This window comes from Anomaloglossus baeobatrachus, chromosome 11 (assembly GCF_048569485.1).
Source record: "Anomaloglossus baeobatrachus isolate aAnoBae1 chromosome 11, aAnoBae1.hap1, whole genome shotgun sequence".
In the NCBI taxonomy this organism is placed as follows: Eukaryota; Metazoa; Chordata; class Amphibia; order Anura; family Aromobatidae; genus Anomaloglossus; species Anomaloglossus baeobatrachus.
The window spans coordinates 5,075,931-5,099,331 of record NC_134363.1 but is presented as its reverse complement, the minus strand read 5'-3'; the positions used below and the strand labels follow the sequence as shown (position 1 = coordinate 5,099,331).

The window sequence follows — 23,401 nt, the reverse complement described above, 5'->3', positions numbered from 1 at the left end:
GTACTAATTGTCCCCCCCCCACTCCTTACTAATTGTCCCCCCCCACTCCTTACTAATTGTCCCCCCCCCGCTCCGTACTAAGTGTCCCCCTTCGCCCCGTACTGAGTGTCCCCCTCCGCCCCGTACTAAGTGTCCCCCTCCGCCCCGTACTAAGTGTCCCCCTCCGCCCCGTACTAAGTGTCCCCCTCCGCCCCGTACTAAGTGTCCCCCTCCGCCCCGTACTAAGTGTCCCCCTCCGCCCCGTACTAAGTGTCCCCCTCCGCCCCGTACTAAGTGGTTACCCCCACTCCATTACTAAGTGCTAAGTGTCCCCCTCCGCCCCGTACTAAGTGGTTACCCCCACTCCATTACTAAGTGCTAAGTGTCCCCCCGCTCCGTACTAAGTGTCCCCCCCGCTCCATTACGAAGTGTCGAGTGTCCCCCCCGCTCCGTACTAACCGTACTAAGTGTCCCCCTCCGCCCCGTACTAAGTGTCCCCCCTCCGCCCCGTACTAAGTGTCCCCCCTCCGCCCCGTACGAAGTGTCCCCCCTCCGCCCCGTACTAAGTGTCGCCCCTCCGCCCCGTACTAAGTGTCGCCCCTCCGCCCCGTACTAAGTGTCCCCCCTCCGCCCCGTACTAAGTGTCCCCCCTCCGCCCCGTACTAAGTGTCCCCCTCCGCCCCGTACTAAGTGGTTCCCCCCACTCCATTACTAAGTGCTAAGTGTCCCCCCCGCTCCGTACTAAGTGTCCCCCCCCGCTCCGTACTAAGTGTCCCCCCCCGCTCCGTACTAAGTGTCCCCCCCCGCTCCGTACTAAGTGTCCCCCCCGCTCCGTACTAAGTGTCCCCCCCGCTCCGTACTAAGTGTCCCCCCCCGCTCCGTACTAAGTGTCCCCCCCGCTCCGTACTAAGTGTCCCCCCCGCTCCGTACTAAGTGTCCCCCCCGCTCCGTACTAAGTGTCCCCCCCCCGCTCCGTACTAAGTGTCCCCCCCGCTCCATTACTAAGTGTCGAGTGTCCCCCCCGCTCCGTACTAACCGTACTAAGTGTCCCCCTCCGCCCCGTACTAAGTGTCCCCCTCCGCCCCGTACTAAGTGTCCCCCTCCGCCCCGTACTAAGTGTCCCCCTCCGCCCCGTACTAAGTGTCCCCCTCCGCCCCGTACTAAGTGTCCCCCTCCGCCCCGTACTAAGTGTCCCCCTCCGCCCCGTACTAAGTGTCCCCCTCCGCCCCGTACTAAGTGTCCCCCTCCGCCCCGTACTAAGTGTCCCCCTCCGCCCCGTACTAAGTGTCCCCCTCCGCCCCGTACTAAGTGTCCCCCTCCGCCCCGTACTAAGTGTCCCCCTCCGCCCCGTACTAAGTGTCCCCCTCCGCCCCGTACTAAGTGTCCCCCTCCGCCCCGTACTAAGTGTCCCCCTCCGCCCCGTACTAAGTGTCCCCCTCCGCCCCGTACTAAGTGTCCCCCTCCGCCCCGTACTAAGTGTCCCCCTCCGCCCCGTACTAAGTGTCCCCCTCCGCCCCGTACTAAGTGTCCCCCTCCGCCCCGTACTAAGTGTCCCCCTCCGCCCCGTACTAAGTGTCCCCCTCCGCCCCGTACTAAGTGTCCCCCTCCGCCCCGTACTAAGTGTCCCCCTCCGCCCCGTACTAAGTGTCCCCCTCCGCCCCGTACTAAGTGTCCCCCTCCGCCCCGTACTAAGTGTCCCCCTCCGCCCCGTACTAAGTGTCCCCCTCCGCCCCGTACTAAGTGTCCCCCTCCGCCCCGTACTAAGTGTCCCCCTCCGCCCCGTACGAAGTGTCCCCCTCCGCCCCGTACGAAGTGTCCCCCCTCCGCCCCGTACGAAGTGTCCCCCCTCCGCCCCGTACTATGTCCCCCCCTCCGCCCCGTACTATGTCCCCCCTTCCGCCCCGTACTATGTCCCCCCTCCGCCCCGTACTATGTCCCCCCTCCGCCCCGTACTATGTCCCCCCTCCGCCCCGTACTAAGTGTCCCCCTCCGCCCCGTACTGAGTGTCCCCCTCCGCCCCGTACTGAGTGTCCCCCTCCGCCCCGTACTGAGTGTCCCCCTCCGCCCCGTACTGAGTGTCCCCCTCCGCCCCGTACTGAGTGTCCCCCTCCGCCCCGTACTAAGTGTCCCCCCGCTCCATTACTAAGTGTCGAGTGTCCCCCCCCGCTCCGTACTAACCGTACTAAGTGTCCCCCTCCGCCCCGTACTAAGTGTCCCCCTCCGCCCCGTACTAAGTGTCCCCCTCCGCCCCGTACTAAGTGTCCCCCCTCCGCCCCGTACTAAGTGTCCCCCCTCCGCCCCGTACTAAGTGTCCCCCCTCCGCCCCGTACTATGTCCCCCCTCCGCCCCGTACTATGTCCCCCCTCCGCCCCGTACTATGTCCCCCCTCCGCCCCGTACTATGTCCCCCCTCCGCCCCGTACTATGTCCCCCCTCCGCCCCGTACTAAGTGTCCCCCTCCGCCCCGTACTGAGTGTCCCCCTCCGCCCCGTACTGAGTGTCCCCCTCCGCCCCGTACTGAGTGTCCCCCTCCGCCCCGTACTGAGTGTCCCCCTCCGCCCCGTACTGAGTGTCCCCCTCCGCCCCGTACTAAGTGTCCCCCCGCTCCATTACTAAGTGTCGAGTGTCCCCCCCCGCTCCGTACTAACCGTACTAAGTGTCCCCCTCCGCCCCGTACTAAGTGTCCCCCTCCGCCCCGTACTAAGTGTCCCCCTCCGCCCCGTACTAAGTGTCCCCCTCCGCCCCGTACTAAGTGTCCCCCTCCGCCCCGTACTAAGTGTCCCCCCTCCGCCCCGTACTAAGTGTCCCCCCTCCGCCCCGTACTGAGTGTCCCCCTCCGCCCCGTACTGAGTGTCCCCCTCCGCCCCGTACTGAGTGTCCCCCTCCGCCCCGTACTGAGTGTCCCCCTCCGCCCCGTACTGAGTGTCCCCCTCCGCCCCGTACTAAGTGTCCCCCCGCTCCATTACTAAGTGTCGAGTGTCCCCCCCCGCTCCGTACTAACCGTACTAAGTGTCCCCCTCCGCCCCGTACTAAGTGTCCCCCTCCGCCCCGTACTAAGTGTCCCCCTCCGCCCCGTACTAAGTGTCCCCCTCCGCCCCGTACTAAGTGTCCCCCTCCGCCCCGTACTAAGTGTCCCCCCTCCGCCCCGTACTAAGTGTCCCCCCTCCGCCCCGTACTAAGTGTCCCCCCTCCGCCCCGTACTAAGTGTCCCCCCTCCGCCCCGTACTAAGTGTCCCCCCTCCGCCCCGTACTAAGTGTCCCCCCTCCGCCCCGTACTAAGTGTCCCCCCTCCGCCCCGTACTAAGTGTCCCCCCTCCGCCCCGTACTAAGTGTCCCCCTCCGCCCCGTACTAAGTGGTTCCCCCCACTCCATTACTAAGTGCTAAGTGTCCCCCCGCTCCGTACTAAGTGTCCCCCCGCTCCGTACTAAGTGTCCCCCCGCTCCATTACTAAGTGTCGAGTGTCCCCCCCGCTCCATTACTAAGTGTCGAGTGTCCCCCCCCGCTCCGTACTAACCGTACTAAGTGTCCCCCCTCCGCCCCGTACTAAGTGTCCCCCTCCGCCCCGTACTAAGTGTCCCCCTCCGCCCCGTACTAAGTGTCCCCCTCCGCCCCGTACTAAGTGTCCCCCTCCGCCCCGTACTAAGTGTCCCCCCTCCGCCCCGTACTAAGTGTCCCCCCTCCGCCCCGTACTAAGTGTCCCCCCTCCGCCCCGTACTAAGTGTCCCCCCTCCGCCCCGTACTAAGTGTCCCGCCTCCGCCCCGTACTAAGTGTCCCCCCTCCGCCCCGTACTAAGTGTCCCCCCTCCGCCCCGTACTAAGTGTCCCCCCTCCGCCCCGTACTAAGTGTCCCCCCTCCGCCCCGTACTAAGTGTCCCCCTCCGCCCCGTACTAAGTGGTTCCCCCCACTCCATTACTAAGTGCTAAGTGTCCCCCCGCTCCGTACTAAGTGTCCCCCCGCTCCGTACTAAGTGTCCCCCCGCTCCATTACTAAGTGTCGAGTGTCCCCCCCGCTCCATTACTAAGTGTCGAGTGTCCCCCCCCGCTCCGTACTAACCGTACTAAGTGTCCCCCTCCGCCCCGTACTAAGTGTCCCCCTCCGCCCCGTACTAAGTGTCCCCCTCCGCCCCGTACTAAGTTTCCCCCTCCGCCCCGTACTAAGTGTCCCCCTCCGCCCCGTACTAAGTGTCCCCCTCCGCCCCGTACTGAGTGTCCCCCTCCGCCCCGTACTGAGTGTCCCCCTCCGCCCCGTACTGAGTGTCCCCCTCCGCCCCGTACTGAGTGTCCCCCCCGCCCCGTACTGAGTGTCCCCCCTCGCCCCGTACTAAGTGTCCCCCTCCGCCCCGTACTAAGTGTCCCCCTCCGCCCCGTACTAAGTGTCCCCCTCCGCCCCGTACTGAGTGTCCCCCTCCGCCCCGTACTGAGTGTCCCCCCCGCCCCGTACTGAGTGTCCCCCCCCGCCCCATACTAAGTGTCCCCCCCCGCCCCGTACTAAGTGTCCCCCTCCGCCCCGTACTAAGTGTCCCCCTCCGCCCCGTACTAAGTGTCCCCCTCCGCCCCGTACTAAGTGTCCCCCTCCGCCCCGTACTAAGTGTCCCCCTCCGCCCCGTACTAAGTGTCCCCCTCCGCCCCGTACTAAGTGTCCCCCTCCGCCCCGTACTAAGTGTCCCCCTCCGCCCCGTACTAAGTGTCCCCCTCCGCCCCGTACTAAGTGTCCCCCTCCGCCCCGTACTAAGTGTCCCCCCTCCGCCCCGTACTAAGTGTCCCCCTCCGCCCCGTACTAAGTGTCCCCCTCCGCCCCGTACTAAGTGTCCCCCTCCGCCCCGTACTAAGTGTCCCCCTCCGCCCCGTACTAAGTGTCCCCCTCCGCCCCGTACTAAGTGTCCCCCTCCGCCCCGTACTAAGTGTCCCCCTCCGCCCCGTACTAAGTGTCCCCCTCCGCCCCGTACTAAGTGTCCCCCTCCGCCCCGTACTAAGTGTCCCCCTCCGCCCCGTACTAAGTGTCCCCCTCCGCCCCGTACTAAGTGTCCCCCTCCGCCCCGTACTAAGTGTCCCCCTCCGCCCCGTACTAAGTGTCCCCCTCCGCCCCGTACTAAGTGTCCCCCTCCGCCCCGTACTAAGTGTCCCCCTCCGCCCCGTACTAAGTGTCCCCCTCCGCCCCGTACTAAGTGTCCCCCTCCGCCCCGTACTAAGTGTCCCCCTCCGCCCCGTACTAAGTGTCCCCCTCCGCCCCGTACTAAGTGTCCCCCTCCGCCCCGTACTAAGTGTCCCCCTCCGCCCCGTACTAAGTGTCCCCCTCCGCCCCGTACTAAGTGTCCCCCTCCGCCCCGTACTAAGTGTCCCCCTCCGCCCCGTACTAAGTGTCCCCCTCCGCCCCGTACTAAGTGTCCCCCCCCGCTCTGTACTATGTGTCCCCCCCGCTCCGTACCAAGTGTCCCCCCCCGCCCCGTACCAAGTGTCCCCCCCCCGCCCCGTACTAAGTGTCCCCCTCCGCCCCGTACTAAGTGTCCCCCTCCGCCCCGTACTAAGTGGTTCCCCCCACTCCATTACTAAGTGCTAAGTGTTCTCCCGCTCCGTACTAAGTGTCCCCCCCGCTCTGTACTATGTCCCCCCCCGCTCCGTACTATGTGTCCCCCCCGCTCCGTACTATGTGTCCCCCCCGCTCCGTACTATGTGTCCCCCCCGCCCCGTACTAAGTGTCCCCCCGCTCTATACCGCCCCGTGCTAAGTGTCCCCCCCGCTCCGTACTAAGTGTCCCCCCGCCCCGTACTAAGTGTCCCCCCTGCCCTATACCGCTCCGTACTAAGTGTCCCCCCCGCCCCGTACTAAGTGTCCCCCCCGCTCCGTACTAAGTGTCCCCCCTGCCCTATACCGCTCCGTACTAAGTGTCCCCCCCGCCCCGTACTAAGTGTCCCCCCCCACTCCTTACTAATTGTCCCCCCCGCTCCGTACTAAGTGTCCCCCTCCGCCCCGTGCTGAGTGTCCCCCTCCGCCCCGTGCTGAGTGTCCCCCTCCGCCCCGTGCTGAGTGTCCCCCTCCGCCCCGTGCTGAGTGTCCCCCTCCGCCCCGTGCTGAGTGTCCCCCTCCGCCCCGTGCTGAGTGTCCCCCTCCGCCCCGTGCTGAGTGTCCCCCTCCGCCCCGTGCTGAGTGTCCCCCTCCGCCCCGTGCTGAGTGTCCCCCTCCGCCCCGTGCTGAGTGTCCCCCTCCGCCCCGTGCTGAGTGTCCCCCTCCGCCCCGTGCTGAGTGTCCCCCTCCGCCCCGTGCTGAGTGTCCCCCTCCGCCCCGTGCTGAGTGTCCCCCTCCGCCCCGTGCTGAGTGTCCCCCTCCGCCCCGTGCTGAGTGTCCCCCTCCGCCCCGTGCTGAGTGTCCCCCTCCGCCCCGTGCTGAGTGTCCCCCTCCGCCCCGTGCTGAGTGTCCCCCTCCGCCCCGTGCTGAGTGTCCCCCTCCGCCCCGTGCTGAGTGTCCCCCTCCGCCCCGTGCTGAGTGTCCCCCTCCGCCCCGTGCTGAGTGTCCCCCTCCGCCCCGTGCTGAGTGTCCCCCTCCGCCCCGTGCTGAGTGTCCCCCTCCGCCCCGTGCTGAGTGTCCCCCTCCGCCCCGTGCTGAGTGTCCCCCTCCGCCCCGTGCTGAGTGTCCCCCTCCGCCCCGTGCTGAGTGTCCCCCTCCGCCCCGTGCTGAGTGTCCCCCTCCGCCCCGTGCTGAGTGTCCCCCTCCGCCCCGTGCTGAGTGTCCCCCTCCGCCCCGTGCTGAGTGTCCCCCTCCGCCCCGTGCTGAGTGTCCCCCTCCGCCCCGTGCTGAGTGTCCCCCTCCGCCCCGTGCTGAGTGTCCCCCTCCGCCCCGTGCTGAGTGTCCCCCTCCGCCCCGTGCTGAGTGTCCCCCTCCGCCCCGTGCTGAGTGTCCCCCTCCGCCCCGTGCTGAGTGTCCCCCTCCGCCCCGTGCTGAGTGTCCCCCTCCGCCCCGTGCTGAGTGTCCCCCTCCGCCCCGTGCTGAGTGTCCCCCTCCGCCCCGTGCTGAGTGTCCCCCTCCGCCCCGTGCTGAGTGTCCCCCTCCGCCCCGTGCTGAGTGTCCCCCTCCGCCCCGTGCTGAGTGTCCCCCTCCGCCCCGTGCTGAGTGTCCCCCTCCGCCCCGTGCTGAGTGTCCCCCTCCGCCCCGTGCTGAGTGTCCCCCTCCGCCCCGTGCTGAGTGTCCCCCCCCCGCCCCGTGCTGAGTGTCCCCCTCCGCCCCGTGCTGAGTGTCCCCCCCCGCCCCGTACTAAGTGTCCCCCCCCGCCCCGTACTAAGTGTCCCCCCCCGCCCCGTACTAAGTGTCCCCCCCCGCCCCGTACTAAGTGTCCCCCCCCGCCCCGTACTAAGTGTCCCCCCCCGCCCCGTACTAAGTGTCCCCCTCCGCCCCGTACTAAGTGTCCCCCTCCGCCCCTTACTAAGTGGTTCCCCCCACTCCATTACTAAGTGCTAAGTGTCCCCCCGCTCCGTACTAAGTGTCCCCCCGCTCCGTACTAAGTGTCCCCCCGCTCCGTACTAAGTGTCCCCCCGCTCCGTACTAAGTGTCCCCCCCGCTCCATTACTAAGTGTCGAGTGTCCCCCCCCCCCGCTCCGTACTAACCGTACTAAGTGTCCCCCCCCGCCCCGTACTAAGTGTCCCCCTCCGCCCCGTACTAAGTGTCCCCCTCCGCCCCGTACTAAGTGTCCCCCTCCGCCCCGTACTAAGTGTCCCCCTCCGCCCCGTACTAAGTGTCCCCCTCCGCCCCGTACTAAGTGTCCCCCTCCGCCCCGTACTAAGTGTCCCCCTCCGCCCCGTACTAAGTGTCCCCCTCCGCCCCGTACTAAGTGTCCCCCTCCGCCCCGTACTAAGTGTCCCCCTCCGCCCCGTACTAAGTGTCCCCCTCCGCCCCGTACTAAGTGTCCCCCTCCGCCCCGTACTAAGTGTCCCCCTCCGCCCCGTACTAAGTGTCCCCCCCGCCCCGTACTAAGTGTCCCCCCGCTCTATACCGCCCCGTACTAAGTGTCCCCCCCGCTCCGTACTAAGTGTCCCCCCTGCCCTATACCGCTCCGTACTAAGTGTCCCCCCCGCCCCGTACTAAGTGTCCCCCCCGCCCCGTACTAAGTGTCCCCCCCCGCTCCTTACTAAGTGTCCCCCTCCGCCCCGTACTGAGTGTCCCCCTCCGCCCCGTACTAAGTGTCCCCCTCCGCCCCGTACTAAGTGTCCCCCTCCGCCCCGTACTAAGTGTCCCCCTCCGCCCCGTACTAAGTGTCCCCCTCCGCCCCGTACTAAGTGTCCCCCTCCGCCCCGTACTAAGTGGTTCCCCCCACTCCATTACTAAGTGCTAAGTGTCCCCCCGCTCCGTACTAAGTGTCCCCCCCGCTCCATTTACTAAGTGCTGAGTGTCCCCCCCCGCTCCGTACTATGTGTCCCCCCCCCGCTCCGTACTATGTGTCCCCCCCGCTCCGTACTATGTGTCCCCCCCGCTCCGTACTATGTGTCCCCCCCGCTCCGTACTATGTGTCCCCCCCCGCTCCGTACCAAGTGTCCCCCCCCCGCCCCGTACTAAGTGTCCCCCTCCGCCCCGTACTAAGTGTCCCCCTCCGCCCCGTACTAAGTGGTTCCCCCCACTCCATTACTAAGTGCTAAGTGTCCCCCCGCTCCGTACTAAGTGTCCCCCCGCTCCGTACTAAGTGTCCCCCCGCTCCGTACTAAGTGTCCCCCCCGCTCCGTACTAAGTGTCCCCCCCCGCTCCGTACTAAGTGTCCCCCCCGCTCCGTACTAAGTGTCCCCCTCCGCCCCGTACTAAGTGTCCCCCTCCGCCCCGTACTAAGTGTCCCCCTCCGCCCCGTACTAAGTGTCCCCCCCCGCCCCGTACTAAGTGTCCCCCCTCCGCCCCGTACTAAGTGTCCGCCTCCGCCCCGTACTAAGTGTCCCCCTCCGCCCCGTACTAAGTGTCCCCCTCCGCCCCGTACTAAGTGTCCCCCTCCGCCCCTTACTAAGTGGTTCCCCCCACTCCATTACTAAGTGCTAAGTGTCCCCCCGCTCCGTACTAAGTGTCCCCCCGCTCCGTACTAAGTGTCCCCCCGCTCCGTACTAAGTGTCCCCCCGCTCCGTACTAAGTGTCCCCCCGCTCCGTACTAAGTGTCCCCCCGCTCCGTACTAAGTGTCCCCCCGCTCCGTACTAAGTGTCCCCCCCCGCTCCGTACTAAGTGTCCCCCCCGCTCCGTACTAAGTGTCCCCCCCCCGCTCCATTACTAAGTGTCGAGTGTCCCCCCCCCGCTCCGTACTAACCGTACTAAGTGTCCCCCCCGCCCCGTACTAAGTGTCCCCCTCCGCCCCGTACTAAGTGTCCCCCTCCGCCCCGTACTAAGTGTCCCCCTCCGCCCCGTACTAAGTGTCCCCCTCCGCCCCGTACTAAGTGTCCCCCTCCGCCCCGTACTAAGTGTCCCCCTCCGCCCCGTACTAAGTGTCCCCCTCCGCCCCGTACTAAGTGTCCCCCTCCGCCCCGTACTAAGTGTCCCCCTCCGCCCCGTACTAAGTGTCCCCCTCCGCCCCGTACTAAGTGTCCCCCTCCGCCCCGTACTAAGTGTCCCCCTCCGCCCCGTACTAAGTGTCCCCCTCCGCCCCGTACTAAGTGTCCCCCTCCGCCCCGTACTAAGTGTCCCCCTCCGCCCCGTACTAAGTGGTTCCCCCCACTCCATTACTAAGTGCTAAGTGTCCCCCCGCTCCGTACTAAGTGTCCCCCCCGCTCCATTTACTAAGTGCTGAGTGTCCCCCCCCCGCTCCGTACTATGTGTCCCCCCCCGCTCCGTACTATGTGTCCCCCCCGCTCCGTACTATGTGTCCCCCCCCGCTCCGTACTATGTGTCCCCCCCGCTCCGTACTATGTGTCCCCCCCCCGCTCCGTACCAAGTGTCCCCCCCGCCCCGTACTAAGTGTCCCCCTCCGCCCCGTACTAAGTGTCCCCCTCCGCCCCGTACTAAGTGGTTCCCCCCACTCCATTACTAAGTGCTAAGTGTTCTCCCGCTCCGTACTAAGTGTCCCCCCCGCTCTGTACTATGTCCCCCCCGCTCCGTACTATGTGTCCCCCCCGCTCCGTACTATGTGTCCCCCCCGCCCCGTACTAAGTGTCCCCCCGCTCTATACCGCCCCGTACTAAGTGTCCCCCCCGCCCCGTACTAAGTGTCCCCCCCGCTCCGTACTAAGTGTCCCCCCCTGCCCTATACCGCTCCGTACTAAGTGTCCCCCCCGCCCCGTACTAAGTGTCCCCCCCCACTCCTTACTAATTGTCCCCCCCGCTCCGTACTAAGTGTCCCCCTCCGCCCCGTACTGAGTGTCCCCCTCCGCCCCGTGCTGAGTGTCCCCCTCCGCCCCGTGCTGAGTGTCCCCCTCCGCCCCGTGCTGAGTGTCCCCCTCCGCCCCGTGCTGAGTGTCCCCCTCCGCCCCGTGCTGAGTGTCCCCCTCCGCCCCGTGCTGAGTGTCCCCCTCCGCCCCGTGCTGAGTGTCCCCCTCCGCCCTGTGCTGAGTGTCCCCCTCCGCCCCGTGCTGAGTGTCCCCCTCCGCCCCGTGCTGAGTGTCCCCCTCCGCCCCGTGCTGAGTGTCCCCCTCCGCCCCGTGCTGAGTGTCCCCCTCCGCCCCGTGCTGAGTGTCCCCCTCCGCCCCGTGCTGAGTGTCCCCCTCCGCCCCGTGCTGAGTGTCCCCCTCCGCCCCGTGCTGAGTGTCCCCCTCCGCCCCGTGCTGAGTGTCCCCCCTCCGCCCCGTGCTGAGTGTCCCCCTCCGCCCCGTGCTGAGTGTCCCCCTCCGCCCCGTGCTGAGTGTCCCCCTCCGCCCCGTGCTGAGTGTCCCCCTCCGCCCCGTGCTGAGTGTCCCCCTCCGCCCCGTGCTGAGTGTCCCCCTCCGCCCCGTGCTGAGTGTCCCCCTCCGCCCCGTGCTGAGTGTCCCCCTCCGCCCCGTGCTGAGTGTCCCCCTCCGCCCCGTGCTGAGTGTCCCCCTCCGCCCCGTGCTGAGTGTCCCCCTCCGCCCCGTGCTGAGTGTCCCCCTCCGCCCCGTGCTGAGTGTCCCCCTCCGCCCCGTGCTGAGTGTCCCCCTCCGCCCCGTGCTGAGTGTCCCCCTCCGCCCCGTGCTGAGTGTCCCCCTCCGCCCCGTGCTGAGTGTCCCCCTCCGCCCCGTGCTGAGTGTCCCCCTCCGCCCCGTGCTGAGTGTCCCCCTCCGCCCCGTGCTGAGTGTCCCCCTCCGCCCCGTGCTGAGTGTCCCCCTCCGCCCCGTGCTGAGTGTCCCCCTCCGCCCCGTGCTGAGTGTCCCCCTCCGCCCCGTGCTGAGTGTCCCCCTCCGCCCCGTGCTGAGTGTCCCCCTCCGCCCCGTGCTGAGTGTCCCCCTCCGCCCCGTGCTGAGTGTCCCCCTCCGCCCCGTGCTGAGTGTCCCCCTCCGCCCCGTGCTGAGTGTCCCCCTCCGCCCCGTGCTGAGTGTCCCCCTCCGCCCCGTGCTGAGTGTCCCCCTCCGCCCCGTGCTGAGTGTCCCCCTCCGCCCCGTGCTGAGTGTCCCCCTCCGCCCCGTGCTGAGTGTCCCCCTCCGCCCCGTGCTGAGTGTCCCCCTCCGCCCCGTGCTGAGTGTCCCCCTCGCTCCGTACTAAGTGTGTCCCCCCCGCTCCGTACTAAGTGTGTCCCCCGCTCCGTGCTAAGTGTCCCCCCCGCTCCGTGCTAAGTGTCCCCCCCGCTCCGTACTAAGTGTGTCCCCCCCCGCTCCGTACTATGTGTCCCCCCCGCTCCGTGCTATGTGTCCCCCCCGCTCCGTACTAAGTGTGTCCCCCCCCCGCTCCATACCGCTCCGTACTAAGTGTCCCCCCCGCACTAAGTGTCCCCCCGCTCTATACCGCCCCGTACTAAGTGTCCCCCCGCTCCGTACTAAGTGTCCCCCCCTGCCCTATACCGCTCCGTACTAAGTGTCCCCCCCGCCCCGTACTAAATGTCCCCCCTGCTCTATACCGCTCCGTACTAAGTGTCCCCCCGCTGCGTGCTAAGTGTGTCCCCCCGCTCCGTACTTGGCCTCCCCGCCGCTTACCACTGCCCACACTGTATCCCCTGCACTTCTATGCCCTGTATATCTGCTGTAGTGATGTCTCCGTGGCCCTTTCCCTTCGGTCTCCTCAGGGTCATTGATAATTCTGTGTTTGTGGAGTTGGATGTGGGATCTGAAGGTAACGAGAATGATGCGGAGATCCGGGAGGTGCTGTACAACGTCATCGCCAGCCGCTCCATCGCCAGCTACCTCACCTCCACCCAAGGATTCCAGTTCCGTCGTCTTGGAGCCGGTGAGTCTTCCTCATCCGTGACGCAGTGACCAGAGGAGAAGGCGTATATAGCGTATAAGCCAGGCTATAGTGTGCAGGCGACCGAGCACAGACGCCGCCCTCCCCGAGCACGTACACCGCGGGTCCCTTTCCCCCCCGAACACGTACACCGCGTCCCCCCCCCTGAGAACGTATGCTGCGCCCCCCCACCAGCACGTACACCGCGTCTCCCCCCCCCCGGGCACGTACACCGCGTCACCCCCGAGAACGTATGCCGCGCCCCCCCACCAGCACGTACGCCGCGTCCCCCCACACCAGCACGTACGCCGCATCCCCCTACCCCGAGCACGTACGCCGCGTCCCCTCAAGCACGTACGCCGTGTCCTTCCCCAAGCACATATTCCGCGTCCCCATACCTTCCCCCTGGAGAATGTACGCCGCGTCCCCCAAGCACGTAGGCTGTGTCCAAGCACTGTTGTGCTATCCGTCTTCATGGACCCCTCTGCTTTTCATCTTATTTCTCACGATCTGTGAAGTCTGAACTTTTTTTCATTCCAGCGCAAACCCCTCCATCAGCGGTTGGGGTGGAGGTGGCAGGTAAGACGCCTGCGCTGTGCTGTGCTGCCCTGCCCTGTGCTGTGCCGCCCTGCCCTGTGCTGCCCTGTCCTATGCTGTGCTGCCCTATGCTGTGCTGTGCTGCCCTATGCTGTGCTGCCCTGGGCTGTGCTGCCCTGTGTTCTGTGTTGTGCTCTGCTACCCTGTGCTTCCCTGTGTTGTGCTGTGCTGCTCACCTCTCCTGCATCCTCTTCTGATATTTTTTTGTTTCCTCTTCTGACGTTTTGCATGTCTAGTCTCCCTGTCCCCTGGCGCGCTCTCTCCTTGTTTCTTGGCGCTCTCTTCCTGTCCCCTGGCGCTCTCTTCCTGTCCCCTGGCACTCGCTCCCTGCCCCCTGGCGCTCTCTCTCTGTCCCCTGGCGCTCTCTCTCTGTCCCCTGGCGCTCTCTCTCTGTCTCCTGGCTCTCTCTCTCTGTCCCCTGGCTCTCTCTCTCTGTCCCCTGGCTCTCTCTCTCTGTCCCCTGGCTCTCTCTCTCTGTCCCCTGGCGCTCTCTCGCTGCCCGCTTGTGCTCTCTCTCGCTGCCCGCTTGTGCTCTCTCTCGCTGCCCGCTTGTGCTCTCTCTCGCTGCCCGCTTGTGCTCTCTTTCGCTGCCCGCTTGCGCTCTCTCTCGCCCGTTTGCGCTCTCTCGCCCGTTTGCGCTCTCTCTCGCTGCCCGCTGGCGCTCTCTCTCGCTGCCCGCTGGCGCTCTCTCTCGCTGCCCCCTGGCGCTCTCTCTCGCTGCCCCCTGGCGCTCTCTCTCGCTGCCCCCTGGCGCTCTCTCTCGCTGCCCCCTGGCGCTCTCTCTCGCTGCCCCCTGGCGCTCTCTCTCGCTGCCCCCTGGCGCTCTCTCTCGCTGCCCCCTGGTGCTCTCTGTCCCCTGGCGCTCTCCCCCTGCCCGCTGGCGCTCTCTCTGTCCCCTGGCACTCCCTCCCTGCCCGCTGGCGCTCTCTCTGTCCCCTGGCACTCCCTCCCTGCTGGCGCTCTCTCCCTGCCCGCTTGGTTATCATACCATGGTAGAGCTGAGCACGTGTTGGTCCCTGGACTTGGTTTCCCCCTGGCAGATCTGAGACGCCTGTATTCATCCCCAGGCTGTACGGAGCAGACCTGTATACAGCGGCTGTGCCCTCACACTGAGCTCCTGAGATGTGATACGTCTCCCTCCTCTCTCCGCAGTCACTCCGTCACCGCGCTCCTGCTCCACCGAGGAGTTCACCTGTAATAATGGCGAGTGCATCCCGCTAGAATTCCAGTGCGATCAGCGTCACGACTGCCGGGACATGTCCGATGAGAAGGATTGTGGTGAGTCAAGCTGCCGGGACAGATCCATAAAGCTGAGGTCCGGGGTCTGATCCGCCGGTGCTTGGACAGATCCATAAAGCAGAAGTCTGGGGTCTGATCCAGTGCTTGGACAGATCCATAAAGCAGAGGTCTGGAGTCTGATCCAGTGCTTGGACAGATCCATAAAGCAGAGGTCTGGGGTCTCATCCGGTGCTTGGACAGATCCATAGAGCCGAGGTCCCGATGCTGGACAGATCCATAAAGCAGAGCTCTGGGGACTGATCCAGTGCTTGGACAGATCCATAAAGCCGAGGTCTGGGGTCTGATCCGGTGCTTGGACAGATCCATAAAGAAGAGGTCTGGGGTCTGATCCGGTGCCTGAACAGATCCATAAAGCCGAGGTCAGAGTCTCATCCGGTGCTTGGACAGATCCATAAAGCCGAGGTCCGGATGCTGGACAGATCCATAAAGCCGAGGTCCGTAGTCTCATCCGGTGCTTGGACAGATCCATAAAGCCGAGGTCCGTAGTCTCATCCGGTGCTTGGACAGATCCATAAAGCAGAGGTCCAGGGTCTGATCCGGGGCTGGATGTGGATGGAGATATGGATATATCGGTTTGTCCTGGCCACCCGCACATGAATGAGCAAAGCTCCACTCTCCACTGCATCATCGTCACCGGCAGCCTTTGCGGCCCCTCCGGTGATCCTCACGTCACCGTCGTCCCTATCTTCTCCCTGGTATCTGAGATTTCATATTTTCTCCTCCAGTAACTCCAGAATCGGGCGTCATCGGCCCATCTGTTACTGCAAGACCTGTTATCACACGGCGCCCGGCCACCACCTCCTCTCCACCCATTTATACCAGACCTCCAGTGATTGCCACTACACCCATCAAGCCGATTACTCCCAAGCCACCAATAGACGGTCCTCGAACTTGTCGGAGAGAAGAGGCTCGTTGCCCGAATGGACAATGTATTCCTAGGGACTATCTATGTGACGGAGAACGCGACTGTAAGGACGGCAGCGATGAACTCAACTGCGGTAAGTGTGGACACCTGGCCATAGTGTGACTGTACAGGACCGATGCTAATCTGGGGGTGCAGTGTAAGTGAGGACACTACACCTCAATATTACACACCTGATTGTACAGGATCGCGCCTAACCTGGGGTGCAGTGTTAGGGAGGACACTACACCTCAATATTACACGACTGTACAGGATCGCTCCTGATCTGGGGGTGCAGTATAAAGGAGGACACTACACCTCAATACTACATGCCTGACTGTACAGGATCGCTCATGACCTAGTGAGGCAGTATGAGAGAGGACACTACACCTCAATATTACACACCTGACTGTACAGGATCGCTCCTAACCTGGGGTGCAGTATAAGGGAGGACACTACACCTCAATACTACACACCCTACTATTCAGGATCGCTCCTGATCTGGGGGTGCAGTATAAGGGAGGACACTACACCTCAATATTACACACCTGACTGTACAGAACCGCTCCTGATCTGGGGGTGCAGTATGAGGGAAGACACTATATGCCAATACTACACACCTGACTGTACAGGATTGCTCCTAACCTGGGGTGCAGTATAAGGGAGGATACTATACATCAATACTACACACCTGACTGTACAGAACCGCTCCTGATCTGGGGGTGCAGTATAAGGGAGGACACTATACCTCAATACTACACACCTGACTGCACAGAACCGCTCCTGATTTGGGGGTGCAGTATAAGGGAGGACACTATACCTCAATACTACACACCTGACTGCACAGAACCGCTCCTGATTTGGGGGTGCAGTATAAGGGAGGACACTATACCTCAATACTACACACCTGACTGCACAGAACCGCTGCTGATCTGGGGGTGCAGTATAAGGGAGGACACTATAGCTCAATACTACACACCTGACTGTACAGAATCGCTCCTGGTCTGGGGGTGCAGTATAAGGGAGGACACTATACACCAATACTACACACCTGACTGTACAGAACCGCTGCTGATCTGGGGGTGCAGTATAAGGGAGTACACTATAGCTCAATACTACACACCTGACTGTACAGAACCGCTGCTGATCTGGGGGTGCAGTATAAGGGAGGACACTATAGCTCAATACTACACACCTGACTGTACAGAACCGCTGCTGATCTGGGGGTGCAGTATAAGGGAGGACACTATAGCTCAATACTACACACCTGACTGTACAGAACCGCTGCTGATCTGGGGGTGCAGTATAAGGGAAGACACTATACACCAATACTACACACCTGACTGTACAGAACCGCTCCTGATCTGGGGGTGCAGTATAAGGGAGGACACTATACACCAATACTACACACCTGACTGCACAGAACCGCTCCTGATCTGGGGGTGCAGTATAAGGGAGGACACTATACACCAATACTACACACCTGACTGCACAGAACCGCTGCTGATCTGGGGGTGCAGTATAAGGGAAGACACTATACACCAATACTACACACCTGACTGTACAGAACCGCTCCTGATCTGGGGGTGCAGTATAAGGGAGGACACTATACACCAATACTACACACCTGACTGTACAGAACCGCTGCTGATCTGGGGGTGCAGTATAAGGGAAGACACTATACACCAATACTACACACCTGACTGTACAGAACCGCTCCTGATCTGGGGGTGCAGTATAAGGGAAGACACTATACACCAATACTACACACCTGACTGCACAGAACCGCTCCTGATCTGGGGGTGCAGTATAAGGGAAGACACTATACACCAATACTACACACCTGACTGTACAGAACCGCTCCTGATCTGGGGGTGCAGTATAAGGGAAGACACTATACACCAATACTACACACCTGACTGTACAGAACCGCTCCTGATCTGGGGGTGCAGTATAAGGGAGGACACTATAGCTCAATACTACACACCTGACTGTACAGAACCGCTGCTGATCTGGGGGTGCAGTATAAGGGAGGACACTATACACCAATACTACACACCTGACTGTACAGAACCGCTGCTGATCTGGGGGTGCAGTATAAGGGAGGACACTATAGCTCAATACTACACACCTGACTGTACAGAACCGCTGCTGATCTGGGGGTGCAGTATAAGGGAGGACACTATAGCTCAATACTACACACCTGACTGTACAGAACCGCTCCTGATCTGGGGGTGCAGTATAAGGGAGGACACTATACCTCAATACTACACACCTGACTGCACAGAACCGCTCCTGATTTGGGGGTGCAGTATAAGGGAGGACACTATACCTCAATACTACACACCTGACTGCACAGAACCGCTCCTGATTTGGGGGTGCAGTATAAGGGAGGACACTATACCTCAATACTACACACCTGACTGCACAGAACCGCTGCTGATCTGGGGGTGCAGTATAAGGGAGGACACTATAGCTCAATACTACACACCTGACTGTACAGAACCGCTCCTGGTCTGGGGGTGCAGTATAAGGGAGGACACTATACACCAATACTACACACCTGACTGTACAGAACCGCTGCTGATCTGGGGGTGCAGTATAAGGGAGGACACTATACACCAATACTACACACCTGACTGCACAGAACCGCTCCTGATCTGGGGGTGCAGTATAAGGGAAGACACTATACACCAATACTACACACCTGACTGTACAGAACCGCTCCTGATCTGGGGGTGCAGTATAAGGGAAGACACTATACACCAATACTACACACCTGACTGTACAGAACCGCTCCTGATCTGGGGGTGCAGTATAAGGGAGGACACTATACCTCAATACTACACACCTGACTGTACAGAACCGCTGCTGATCTGGGGGTGCAGTATAAGGGAGGACACTATAGCTCAATACTACACACCTGACTGTACAGAACCGCTGCTGATCTGGGGGTGCAGTATAAGGGAGGACACTACACCTCAATACTACACACCTGACTGTACAGAACCGCTGCTGATCTGGGGGTGCAGTATAAGGGAGGACACTATACACCAATACTACACACCTGACTGTACAGAACCGCTGCTGATCTGGGGGTGCAGTATAAGGGAGGACACTATACACCAATACTACACACCTGACTGTACAGAACTGCTGCTGATCTGGGGGTGCAGTATAAGGGAGGACACTATACACCAATACTACACACCTGACTGTACAGAACCGCTGCTGATCTGGGGGTGCAGTATAAGGGAGGACACTATAGCTCAATACTACACACCTGACTGTACAGAACCGCTGCTGATCTGGGGGTGCAGTATAAGGGAGGACACTATACCTCAATACTACACACCTGACTGTACAGAACTGCTGCTGATCTGGGGGTGCAGTATAAGGGAGGACACTATACACCAATACTACACACCTGACTGTACAGAACCGCTGCTGATCTGGGGGTGCAGTATAAGGGAGGACACTACACATAGTTTTACATTCTGATTCTTCACAGCTGATCACACACCTTTTCCTTTCCATCTTCTATCCAGGGACCCCATCTCCTTGTGAGCCCAATGAATTTAAGTGTAGAAATGGCCGCTGCGCCCTGAAGCTTTGGCGCTGTGATGGTGACGACGACTGTGGAGATGGATCAGATGAAATACACTGCCGTGAGTAGATTCGCATGGCCCAGCCACGTCCTGGTGCAGCCGGTAGTGTGACGCCATTGGTGCATTCACTTTCCATGTGTGATCGTACGTGCGATCGCCCCATATAACGAGGGGAACATAAGGGTCTGATCTTTCCCCCTTCACAGAATGGAGCGATCTGTAATTTATATCATAGGTAACGTCCCCTGTGACAGAATAAATAATCCATGGAATCCCATCGTAGGATTTATAGATAATCTGCATTTTATTACAGGAAATAAGTATTTGATACAATAGAAAAACAGAATATTTGGCAGAAACTTTTGTTTTTTTTTTTTTAAATCAGGTACTTTTTTATTAAAACAGAATACATACAACAGAATAACAAATCGGCATCCAAATTAAATTTATCACATCTATTACCCCTTTAACTCCCCCTCCCGCCCCCTCCCCCACCCCGGCAGCAACACTTCTCCCCGATACTACATCCCATATAGTACACACTTAGAATACCCTCCAACTGTAGTATAGCAACCATCCCGTTGTGCAGGAGGAACAACTAGTAACACAAATAAAACAAAACACACACATCAGAGGTCTCAGACGACTATCCCCGTCCCATATCAGTTTACTGGTCCATCACTCGTCCTATCCGCATTGCAGCCAAGGAGACCAGAGCTTCTCAAACATTTTAACATTCCCCCTTCTTTCATACACTCCCTGTTCCAGCTGAAGAATACATTTCACCCTTTTAATGTACTCTCCCCTGGTCGGGGGGTCTTTTTCAGAAACTTTTGTTTGCAGTTACAGAGGTCGGACATTTCCGGTCGTTCTTCACCAGGTTTGCACACACTGAAGGAGGGGTTTTGGCCCACTCCTCCATACAGATCTTCTCCAAATCTTTCAGGTCACTCCTCCATACAGATCTTCTCCAGATCTTTCAGGTCACTCCTCCATACAGATCTTCTCCAAATCTTTCAGGTCACTCCTCCATACAGATCTTCTCCAGATCTTTCAGGTCACTCCTCCATATAGATCTTCTCCACATCTTTCAGGTCACTCCTCCATACAGATCTTCTCCAGATCTTTCAGGTCACTCCTCCATACAGATCTTCTCCAGATCTTTCAGGTCACTCCTCCATACAGATCGTCTCCAGATCTTTCAGGTCACGACTCCATACAGATGTTCTCCAAATCTTTCAGGTCACTCCTCCATACAGATCTTTTCCAAATCTTTCAGGTCACTCCTCCATACAGATCTTCTCCAGATCTTTCAGGTCACTCCTCCATACAGATCTTCTCCAGATCTTTCAGGTCACTCCTCCATACAGATCGTCTCCAGATCTTTCAGGTCACGACTCCATACAGATGTTCTCCAAATCTTTCAGGTCACTCCTCCATACAGATCTTTTCCAAATCTTTCAGGTCACTCCTCCATACAGATCTTCTCCAGATCTTTCAGGTCACTCCTCCATACAGATCGTCTCCAGATTTTTCAGGTCACGCCTCCATACAGATGTTCTCCAAATCTTTCAGGTCACTCCTCCATACAGATCGTCTCCAGATCTTTCAGGTCACTCCTCCATACAGATCTTTTCCAAATCTTTCAGGTCACTCCTCCATACAGATCTTCTCCAGATCTTTCAGGTCACTCCTCCATACAGATATTCTCCACGTCTTTCAGGTCACTCCTCCATACAGATCGTCTCCAGATCTTTCAGGTCACTCCTCCATACAGATCGTCTCCAGATCTTTCAGGTTGCTCCTCCATAGAGATCGTCTCCTGATCTTTCAGGTCATTCCTCCACACAGATCTTCTCCAGATCTTTCAGGTTGCTCCTCCATACAGATATTCTCCAGATCTTTTCAGGTCACTCCTCCATACAAATCGTCTCCAGATCTTTCAGATCACTTCTCCATACAGATGTTCTCCAAATCTTTCAGGTCACTCCTCCATACAGATCGTCTCCAGATCTTTCAGGTTGCTCCTCCATAGAGATCGTCTCCTGATCTTTCAGGTCATTCCTCCACACAGATCTCCTCCAGATCTTTTAGGTTTCAGGGCTGTCGCTGGATAACAATGAGTTTCAGCTCTTCCAGAGATTTTTTATTAGGTTTGCTGAGGTGAGACTACAATGGATCTCTGAAGGTCTGACTGCCGTGTTCAGATTATAATATCATGTGTGCACTTCAAGAATAAAATAACGGACTACGAGTCAGTTATGACTTTATCTCATAACCTACGCCAGAGAATCTGTCCCAGTTTATTGTTCAGAAAACTTTATAGTTCTAGATAAGAAAAGGGTGTAGACAAAATATATACTCCAATCAAATATCGCATGACGGGCTCTGGGCGTGTAGCAGCTTGCATAGTCTCTACTGGATTGGATGTTCCAAACTTTGGGTGTTTTCAATCTCCTTATCACTTTAGGTTTTGTGCACGATGCAGGAGCCATCAATATATATATATATATATAATATATATGTATATATATAATATATATAATATATATAATATATATAATATATATAATATATATATATATATATAATATATATGTGTGTGTGTGTGTTAGTAAGAAAGAAAAGCATTCATTAATATGTTAGGCTACATCAACTATACTATATATTTGAGTCTATGAAATGTAAAAATAGCAACAAAAAGAGGAAAATATCCTCCAAAAATTAAGTATTACTTACAGCAAGATGGGCTGCAGTGTGTACATTGCCCAGGCCAAAGACTAATACTCTACCAGGATACAGCTAAACCCCCACTAAGTGGAGGCATCACAGGTGCAGGAGGAGCAAATCACACACACACCTCCATGGAATAGAGGGGGGCGATTGCTGGATGATAAAACTGCACACTAGTGGCTTGCATAGAGCGCTGTTCACACATGCAGATAACAGTCACAAACCCGCAGCCTATTAGGTGACGCCCAAACTATTAGATCAGGCGGGCTGCCAAGCCGTACCCCCACTGTGTATCATGCACAGACAGACACTCTACAATGCAAAGCCCAACAGAAAGGGGCCTGGCTGTATCCTGTACAAAAAATATGAGGTTTTTGTTGGTATTTATGGCCATAAAACGTTAGCCTACAACCCTCGTCACTTAATTTTTGGAGGATATTGTCCTCTTTTTGTTGCTAATTTTATATTTAGTGTAGGGACCTACAAGCGTGACGAGGGTTGTAGGCTTATGTTTTATGGCCATAAATATCAACAAAAAAATTCATATTTGTTTGTACAGGATACAGCCAGGCCCCTTTCTGTTGGGCTTTGCATTGTAGAGTGTCTGTCCGTGCATGATACACAGTGGGGTTCGGCCTGGCTCCCCGCCTGATCTAATAGTTTGGGCGTCACCTAATAGGCTGCGGGCTTGTGACTGTTATCTGCATGTGTGAACAGCGCTCTATGCAAGCCACTAGTGTGCAGTTTTATCATCCAGCATTCGCCCCCCTCCATTCCATGGAAGTGTGTGTGTGATTTGCTCCTCCTGCACCTGTGATGCCTCCACTTAGTGGAGGTTTAGCTGTATCCTGGTAGAGCACTAGTTTTTGGCCAGGGCGATGTACACACTGCAGCCCAACTTGCTGTAAGTGAGTCTATGAAATGGCTGAATTAAGTATTTCAGCTTACTCAATTCTTACCCTCAACAGGTTCAGGTTTGGAGATTGGCTCGGCCACTCCAGGACCTTGAAATGCTTCTTATGGAGCCGCCCTGGCTGTGTGTGTCGGGTCACTGTCGTGCTGGAAGACCCAGCCACAACCAAATTCAATGCTCTTACTGAGGAAGGATATTGTTGGCCAAAATATCGCTATACATGACCCCATCCATCCTCCTTTCTATACAGTGCAGTCACCCTGTCCCCAAATCAGGATATTTCCATCCCCATACTTCACGGTTGAGACAGTGGTCTTGGGGTTGTTCTCATCCTTCTTCTTCCTCCAAACACAGCAAGTGGACTTGATACCGAATAGTTCTATTTTGGTCTCATCTGACCAGATGATCTTCTCCCATGCCTCCTTTGGATCATAGAGATGGTCATTAGTGAACTTTAATTGGGCCTGGACATGTACCGGCGTGAGCAGGGGGACCTTGCATGCCCTGCAGGATTTTATCCATGGCGGTGTAGTGTGTTACTAATGGTAATCTTTGAGACTGTGGTCCCAGCTCTTTTCAAGTCATTGACCAGGTCCTCCCGTGTAGATCTGGGCTGATTCCTGACCTTTCTCAGAATCATTCTCACCCCATGAGGCGAGATCTTGCATGGAGCTCCAGACCGAGTAAGATAAACAGTCATCTTGTGTTTCTTCCATTTTCTAATAATTGTGCCAACAATTGTCTTCTCACCAAGCTGCTTGCCTATTGTCCTGTAATCCATCCCAGACTTGTGAAGGTCTACAATTCTGTCCCTGGTGTCCTTAGACAGCTCTTTGGTCTTGGCCATGGTGGAGGGGTTGGAGTGTGAGTGTGAGTGTGTGGACAGGGGTCTTTATACAGGTAACGAGGCCAAACAGGAGCAAATAATCCAGATAATGAGTGCAGAGTAGGAGAAAAATACCTGGTCTGTGAGAGCAGAATTCTTGCTGGTTGGTCGGCGATAAAATACTTATTTCATGTAATAAAATGCAAAGTAATTATTTATAAATCATTCACTGGGATTTTCTGGATTTTTTTATTCTGTCACAGGT

The 23,401-nt window shown here is 59.0% G+C and overlaps 1 protein-coding gene across 1 annotated transcript in view; it reads left to right on the top strand.

Moving 5' to 3' along the window:
* The window catches only part of HSPG2 (heparan sulfate proteoglycan 2), a 281,820-nt gene that overhangs the window by 24,588 nt on the left and 233,831 nt on the right, over positions 1-23,401 (top strand). Inside the window, 5 exon segments of the mRNA XM_075328538.1 lie at positions 12,102-12,262; positions 12,800-12,838; positions 14,009-14,134; positions 14,881-15,153; positions 18,605-18,724. Coding sequence (XP_075184653.1) covers positions 12,102-12,262; positions 12,800-12,838; positions 14,009-14,134; positions 14,881-15,153; positions 18,605-18,724 — 719 coding nt within the window.